The 8,827-nt window shown below is 44.6% G+C and overlaps 1 protein-coding gene across 1 annotated transcript in view; it reads left to right on the top strand.

Annotated features, from left to right (window-relative positions):
* MCM3 (minichromosome maintenance complex component 3) overlaps positions 1-1,991 on the top strand; it is a 21,274-nt gene extending 19,283 nt beyond the window's left edge. The window contains 1 exon segment of the mRNA XM_011960240.1: positions 1,236-1,991. Within this exon segment, the coding sequence (XP_011815630.1) occupies positions 1,236-1,434 (199 nt within the window). The 3' untranslated portion in view covers positions 1,435-1,991.
* Positions 1,992-8,827: the final 6,836 nt, after the last annotated feature.

Here is an 8,827-nt window from a genome sequence, read left to right on the forward strand (position 1 = left end):
TGGTCTCGATCTCCTGACCTCGTGATCCACCCGTCTCGGCCTCCCAAAGTGCTGGGATTACAGGCTTGAGCCACTGCGCTCGGCCTCTTTTTATACTTTAAACACATAACACCATGTATTTACTGAAGAAAATTTGAAAAACATTGAAAAGTATTTAGAAAAAAAAAAATCAATTGTAACTCTCTCCCTCAGAGACAACCATTCAACTATATCTTAAAATGCTTCTTGAATCAGCTTGTATAGATCTTTTTTTTTTTTTGAGACAGGAGTGCAGTGTTTTTTTCTTTACTTTTTTACAGTGTTTATTTTTTACTTTTTGTAGAGATGGGGTCTCCCCATGTTGCCCAGGCTGGTCTTGGACTCCTGGCCTCAAGGAGTCCTCCTACCTGGGCCTCCCAACCAAAGGGCTGGGATTACAGGCATAAGCCACTGTGCTTGTTTGATGTCATTCTTTTTTTTTTTCTTTGAGACGGTGTCTCGCTCTGTCGCCCAGGCTGGAGTGCAGTGGTGTGATCTCCACTCACTGCAAGCTCTGCCCCCTGGGTTCACGCCATTCTTCTGCTTCAGCCTCCCGTGTAGCTGGGACTACAGGCGCCCACCACCGCGCCTGGCTAATTTTTTGTATTTTTAATAGAGACGGGGTTTCACAGTGTTAGCCAGGATGGTCTCGATCTCCTGACCTCGTGATCCGCCCGTCTCGGCCTCCCAAAGTGCTGGGATTACAGACGTGAGCCACCGCGCCCAGTCGATCTCATTCTTTTTAATGACTGCAGGGTTTCCATGGTATGGATGGGTAAAAATTTATTTAACGAAATTCTCTGATGATAGACATTTGGGTTGTTCCCTGTTTACAGTAAAACAGTTTTAAATTCATCAGTGTGCACTCATGCAAGTATAGCTGTAAGGTGAGTTCCTAGAAATGGGCTCCCTGCGCCAAAGGATATACACATTTAAGGCTTTAGTAAGTGCCGCTAAGTTGTCCCCCATTGATGCTGACCGGGTTACTATTTTACAGCCAAGGGGAATGCCAATTTCCCACGCGCTAGTATAATAGTTTAACTTTAAAGGAGGCTCCTCAAGGGTAATGCTACCATCAGAGGCAGATGTGTGTGTGAGAAAGAATATTGAGGGGATGCCTCTACTATATTAATACTATGAATTTTCCTAGAATAGCTCTTTCCTGAGAGCATTTGGGTTTGTTTACTCCTCTTCCCCCTTTCTCCTGTCTGGGGCAGGTTGAAGGCATTCAAGGTGGCCCTCTTGGATGTGTTCCGGGAAGCTCATGCGCAGTCAGTCGGCATGAATCGCCTCACAGAATCCATCAACCGGGACAGCGAAGAGCCCTTCTCTTCAGTTGAGATCCAGGCTGCTCTGAGCAAGATGCAGGATGACAATCAGGTCATGGTGTCTGAGGGCATCATCTTCCTCATCTGAGGAGGCCTCGTCTCTGAACTTGGGTTGTGCCGAGAGAGTTTCTTCTGTGTTTCCCATCCTGTCCCCGACCCAAGTCTTTGCCTCTACTCCCCTGACTAACAGTGTTGAACTGAAGGCGAGGAATGTTGGTGATGAAGCTGAGTCAGGACTCGGAGGACCCTTTGGGAATGGGTCATGAAAGCTGCCATGGGGTGAGGAAAGAGGAGACAGTGACAGAGGACAAGGACTATTGCATCTTCATTGCAAAAGCACTGGCTCATCCATCCGCCCTACTTCCCATCCCACACAAACCCAACTGTAAATAACATGACTTCTGAGTACTTTCGGGGGCACAACTGTTTTCTGTTTGCTGTGTATTTTTTCCTGCAGAGCACTGTGGTTAGACTAGGCTTTGGGTGGTTCTAACTGGTGGAGAGAAGCTCTGATGCACGTCATGCAGGTCAAGAGAGCTTTCTTTACAATAGCACCAGTTAAGGTGAATATATATTGTACCACAAAACAAACCCAATATCCAGATGAATATTCGAGATGTTGAATAAACTTAGCCATTTTGTACATGCGGTCTTAATAGTCGTAGTCTGTTTTTCATACATATATTGAATTTTGTTTTCCTTGAGAGTAATCGTGCAGGGTTTGCTGCTCCCGCATTTGCAGCAAACTACCACACGGTGGCAGCAGCCTGCTGTGCTCTCTCTCTGGGGGTCATGTCTTCTCTACAGACGGTTTTCTTCCTCAGCAGCACCCGCACGTATCAGTCAAAATTGATAGTACAGACCAAACCCTGCCAATTTAAAATAGCTAAATGGCCAAGGCAGGCCAGTGAGTAAAAGTCCAGGAAAAGAATTGCCCCTCTGCCTGGTGCTTTTTGCCTGAATCTAAACTTACCCTTCATAAAGATAGAATACCTGATATGTCAGACACCTCAAAATCCTGGGAGTTCTTGCCCATAATGAGATCTTGTTAGAGGATCCTCTTTTTTTTTTTTTTTTTTTTTTTTTTTTTTTTTTGAAACAGGGTCTCGCTTTGTTCCCAGGCTAGAGTGCAGTGGTACAATCAGCTCACGACAGCCTTGACCTCCTGGGCTCAAGTGATCCTCCTGCCTCAGCCTCCCAAGTAGCTGGGACCACAGACACATGCCATCATACCCAGCTAAGTTTTTATTTTTTATTTTAGTAGAAATGAGGTCTCTCTGTTGCCCAGGCTGGCCTTGAACTCCTGGACTCAAATGATTCTTGCATCTCGGCCTCCTAAACTGTGAGATTATAGTCATGAGCCACTGTGCCCAGCCTACAGGATGCTTTTGAAACTATCTGGGTGTCCACTCTTTGGGGTTGATTAGCCTGTTTGCACATAAGCTTGTGATGGGGCCAGGGTGGGACTTCTACTGTTGTATGGTTTGAATAGCTTTTGAAGAATTTTTCAAGTTACTTAAAGAATCATGTGACTTTATGGGGGGCTTGGGTCACATGGACTGGAAGCTGCTTTCTGGTGCCAGATGTGGCTCTGAAGTTTTGCTAGTTCTTGGCTGTAAGATTGCTGAGGTACTTTCTTCTCTGTTTTTGCTAAGGGGTGATCCTTTACCACAAAGCAGGAGATATTCTTTGGTTCGTTAAGACAAAGGGATTTTTTTCTTAAAAGCAGTACAAAATTGTTGGGGAATTCTGTTTTATTTGTGATTTTTTTTTTCCCCCGTCACAGATGCGAGATCCAAGTCCTATTGGAAGTGGTCTAGAGAACCCAGTTTCAAAGGACAGTGCAGTGGTACCAGAAGGAGGAATTTGCCATTCATTGAGCACTGGCAATGAGTCAGAAGTTGTGCTAGGTACAGCAGTGGGTGCAAAAGTGGTGCTTTCTGATCTGAGGCCTCTAAGCTGGGGATATGTCAATATGTTGGTGAAAATTTAAAAATATAAAGTATACAGCTGGGCATGGTGGCTCATGCCTGTAATCTCAGCACTTCGGGAGGCCAAGGCGGGCGAACTGCTTGAGTCCAGGAGTTTAAGGCCAGCCTGGGCAACATGGCGAGACCCTGTCTCTATTAAAAAAATTAAGTATGATTATATACCAAATAAGGGCAGACACAGAGATATAGGAATCCAGGGAGGACCATGGGGATGTCAGGTGCTACTGATGGGATACAACTATGAAGAACAACTCTAGGAGTTTTTAGGGATCTTCTCAAGTGATTTGTTCTAGAAAGACAAACATTCTGTCAATAGGACTCTTTGTCCTTCACCCCTGAGGAAACTGAGGCACAGGGTGGGGGGATATGTGCATCTACCATTGTGATAATAGCTTGTAATATCAGGTGTACTTTGCTGACCATTTCATCACTCTTCAAGCTAGTCAAAAGAATAGTAGGTGGAAGACTATATAGCAGCCACAATAGATATTAATTGTATTAAAATAGCATGACTCAACCTTTCCACTGAGTTTTAAGAAACTTGCGTGTGTAGTTCCCAGCTTACAATAACAGAAAAGAGCTGGTAAGCTTTTCCAGGTAGGTTCTTGCTTGTTGACAGGTGGCCCACTGCAGGACATACTGTGGGAACCAGAAAGAGGCTGCTCAGGTGGACTGACATGTCTCGAGGGTATCACTGTTGCCACCCTGCAGAGATTGCAGTGGTGACCCAGATTCACCAGAGAAAATCACTAAATTACGTGCCTGATTTCAAAAGAGAAGTGTGTTTACATTTAGGTTTGTCGTCTGAAATACTGTAGTTAAAATAATTTGGGGGGCTTAGAGAAGTAAGTTGTTGTATCTTGAAAAATGGCACCTTATTCCTTAACTCCCCTGGATAAAATGAAGTGGCAACATGAAAGGATGGTTTTCAAAAAGGACAGTTTGGTAAGGATTGCTGAGATTGAATCTCTTCTCCACAATTTACCAAACAACTTTAGTTAAGTTTTGTGCTGTTCTTTATTTCAGCTGTAAAATGGGGATGATTCCTGCCTTGTAGGATGCTTGTGAGACATAACTGGGAAAGCAGATGGCAGGTTCCCGCCTGGCGTATTACTACTTCGTGGCAGTGGTTTGATTACTGCAAGTTCCAGGGCCCATTAAAACAAAGTGATTCATTTTGACAAATGTTTATGAAACATGATCCTTTAATCAAAACCAATTACAATGATTTCACCCTGGCTGCATTCCTGAACTCTCATCCCTTCCCTGCCTTTCCACTCTCATGGTTCCCACATTCTGGTCAGTGTGGCTTTGAGGCAAGCACTTCCCCCAGAGAGGACCCTCTGGGCGCTAGCTCGGCAATGCATTTTCCGCTTTCTCCTGAGGACAGTGTTACCTCACAACAGGGCAGGGTGGTATGAAAACATCGAGAGGAATAATGAGAAAGGCTCACAGAAACCAGTGAATATGCCAGCCCTCTCTTTCTCATGTCTCCTGAGGAGATTTCAGACTGCACCAGTTGTCCTAATGATTCTGAGCTTGTGAAGTGAGCTCTGCCTCGAGGGTTTGGTCAGTGGAATATGGCAATCGCAAGAATCACCTGTGTGCTGGCTGCCTCAGGTGCTCGCCCTAACAACAACTCTGTGCAAGCTCTTTCCCTTCCTTGCCATCCTTTCCCTTCCTCCTTCCTCAAGAGCCAGGTAACACCACGTCTGCTGTACGTGTAGGGAAGTGAGGATGGGGGAGCATTAAACTCTGATTGCATAGGAAATCTCACCTGAGAGCCAAAAGGTTGGCAGGGTGACATGAGCCCTTGCACTGGCAAGCAAAGGCATGTGCATTTGAGTTCCTTTTCTGACACTAGGTACCAGAGTTAACATGCCAAGCTAGGCTGGCCATTTAGAGGAAGTGCATGGTTTCCATATGTGGAAAAGGAGTTGGTTGAACTACGTGATTTCTGAGGTCCCTTCTGGTAATGCATGTGATTTTCTTTTCTTTCTCTTTGAAATTGCCATAGAGTCTTGCTCTGTAGCCCAAGCTGGATTGCAGTGATGCAAACATGGCTCACTGCAGCCTTGACCTCCTGGGCTCAAGTGATCTTCCCTCTTGAGCCTCCTGAGTGGCTGGGACCACAGGTGCACATCACTCTGCCTGACTAATTTTTACATTTTTTGTAGAGATGGTGTTTCTCTATGTTGCTCAGGCTGGTCTTGAACTCCTGGGCTCAAGTGAGCTTCCCACCTCAGCCTCCCAAAGTCTGGGGATTATAGGCATAAGCCACCATGCCTGGCCATGATTTTCTTTACATTCAGTGTCAGTTCCACCCACAAGACGTGTTAGCACTGGCACAGCTTGATAAAACCTGGGTTGGACTGCTTCGAGAGATAGGTCAGAATGGGTTGTCGGTCACCATGTTAAATATGCCTTTTAGGGACAGTGATTTCTATGCTTCCTCTTTGTGGGTAGTGTCCCAGGATGTTGCCAATTATTTCAAGAGATTTTATTGAATTTCTAGAAACACTTTTTTTTTTTTGACACGAAGTCTCAATTTGTTGCCCAGGCTGGAGTGTAGTGGCTTGATCATGGCTTACTGCAAACTCTGCCTCCTGGGTTCAAGTGATTCTCCCACCTCAGCCTCCCAAGTAACCGGGATTACAGGCACCTGCCACCATGTCTGTCTATTTTTTGTATTTTTAGTAGAGATGGGGGTTTCACCACGTTGGCCAGGCTGGTCCTGAGCTCCTGACCTCAGGTGATCCGCTCACCTTGGCCTCCCAAATTGCTGGGATTACAGGTGTGAGTCACTGCACCTGAGCTATTTAAAACAAAATATTACTACGAATATGACATGGAATATTCAGGAAGCTAGAGAACAAAAATTATTTTACTACCCTAATATAACTACTATTAACTCGTTTTTGGTGAATCTTAAAACCAGTTTTAAGAGTGACACTTCAGCTGGGTGCGGTGGCTCAAGCCTGTAATCCCAGCACTTTGGGAGGCCGAGACGGGTGGATCACAAGGTCAGGAGATCGAGACCATCCTGGCTAACATGGTGAAACCCCGTCTCTACTAAAAAATACAAAAAACTAGCCGGGCGAGGTGGCGGGCGTCTGTAGTCCCAGCTACTCGGGAGGCTGAGGCAGGAGAATGGCGTAAAAAACCTGGGAGGTGGAGCTTGCAGTGAGCTGAGATCCGGCCACTGCAGTCCAGCCTGGGCGACAGAGCGAGACTCCGTCTCAAAAGAAAAAAAAAAAAAGAGTGACACTTCATAATATATCCAGTTGTATAAGCAAGCTTCAGATTAGACACTTGAGATTAACAATGGTTTAGGAATTTAGGGACAAAAAATGTTTTTGAAACTGAATTTGAAGTCAGATGTTTGAAGCTTTGATTGCAGGAGAAAGGCAGATGTTCACAGGTCACATTTAACCCTAATGGAGAATAAAAAGCTGAGAAAATTAGAGTTTAACATAGCGATGATGTATATAGGTTCTAAACTCCCAACCAAACTTTGGCTCCCAGACACAACTTTATGTACTCAGTGACTGGGACAGATGAGAAGCGATGGCCCTGCTGCTATATACTAGGCACCATATAAATTATAATAAATATTTCTACTACCTGTGACATGGATTTTATTTTATTTTTTTTTATTTTTATTTTTTGAGACGAAGTCTTGCTCTGTTGTCCAGGCTGGAGTGCAGTGGCCGGATCTCAGCTCACTGCAAGCTCCGCCTCCCGGGTTTATGCCATTCTCCTGCCTCAGCCTCCCGAGTAGCTGGGACTACAGGTGCCCACCACCTCGCCTGGCTAGTTTTTTGTATTTGTTAGTAGAGACGGGGTTTCACTGTGTTAGCCAGGATGGTCTCGATCTCCTGACGTCGTGATTCGCCCGTCTCGACCTCCCAAAGTGCTGGGATTACAGGTTTGAGTCCCCGCACCCGGCCGACATGGATTTTATTATCTCAATTTTATAGAGGAAATAGGCCTAGAAAGATTAGATACTTTGCCCAGGGTCTCAGAGCTAGAATGTGGTGGAGATCCGACTGGCACTCTTGATTCTTAACTACTATGTTGTTTTGTTTTGTTTTGTTTTGTTGAGATGGAATTTCACTCTTGTTGCCCAGGCTGGAGTACAATGGCACTATCTAGGCTCATCACAACCTCTGCCTCCCGGGTTCAAGTGATTCTCCTGCCTCAGCATACTGACTAGCTGGGAGTACAGGCATGCGCCACCACATCCGGCTAATTTTGTATTTTTAATAGAGATGGGGTTTCTCTATGTTGGTCGGGCTGGTCGTGAACTCTCAACCTCAGGTGATCCACCCACGTCGGCCTCCCAAAGTGTTGGGATTACAGGCATGAGCCACCGTGCCTGGCCAACTACTATATTCTAACCAGCATACTGTGTGCTCCCTTCAAAGGGCTGGGAGTGCTCTGGGGAGCTGGAGGTGGTCAGAGAGAGCTACATCTATGAGTGAATCTCGTGGATTAGATGACAGAATTCTAGTGTCACAAGGTGTGTGGGTACCGGCATTCAGAGATGAAGTGGAAGACTATCTATAGCTAGTGATGTTCTCTGAGCCATCTCAGGGGTTTGCCCTGAGGGCAAAGGGGCCTATTTGGTAATGACTGGTGTTTTCTATTTCATATTGTCTCACAAAGCCTGTGCTAGTGTAGGCACTCTAGTTACCAGGAAACTGCCCTACTGGAGCCTGTTAACATTCTTAAATGAAGAACAGCTCAAATATTTTTTCCTATTACAAAACTAGGATCTTTTCATTGGTGAAACACTAGAAAATAACCATAAGAAATAAATAAAAGATACTTACAATCCACAGAAAACGTATCTGGTATGTTTTTTCAGATACCTGTAGTTGGATATTTGTTATCAGTTTTTCAGATTATAAATAATGCTGTGATGAAAAACCATGTTGCCAAATTTTGGTGCACATGCTTATTTTACTTAGGATAATTTCCTAGAAGTATAATTGCTGGAGCAAAAATAGGAACATTATTAAAGTTTTAGGTATACCTCACTAACTTGATGATTTATATCCCACACATATGTATGAGAATGCTTTTATTGTCCTATGTTTTTGCTGACACTGGGTATAATCCTCAATCCCATCCCCACCTTTTAAAAATTGCCACATGTAGTCTGGTTGAGATTTGAAGTTTATTTTTAAGGTCTCGCACATAGACTTACTTCTCATGACATAATTTCAGTAACATCTACAATTCAGAGTTATGGAAATGGTTTAAAAATTCTTCCTATTATTAACAGAGAAAGTGCAGAAAAGGCAACTTTCACCACTGTATAAGCTTTGAGAACCTGAGGTGAAAAGTTGGTGGAATATTGCATCTTAAGAACTATCATTGGCTGGGCACGGTGGCTCACGCCTGTAATCCCAGCCCTTTGAAAGCCTGAGGTGGGTGGATTGCCTGAGCTCAGGAGTTTGTGACCAGCCTGGGCAACATGGTGAA

This window comes from Colobus angolensis, unplaced genomic scaffold, assembly GCF_000951035.1.
Source record: "Colobus angolensis palliatus isolate OR3802 unplaced genomic scaffold, Cang.pa_1.0 Scaffold51, whole genome shotgun sequence".
NCBI lineage: Eukaryota > Metazoa > Chordata > Mammalia > Primates > Cercopithecidae > Colobus > Colobus angolensis.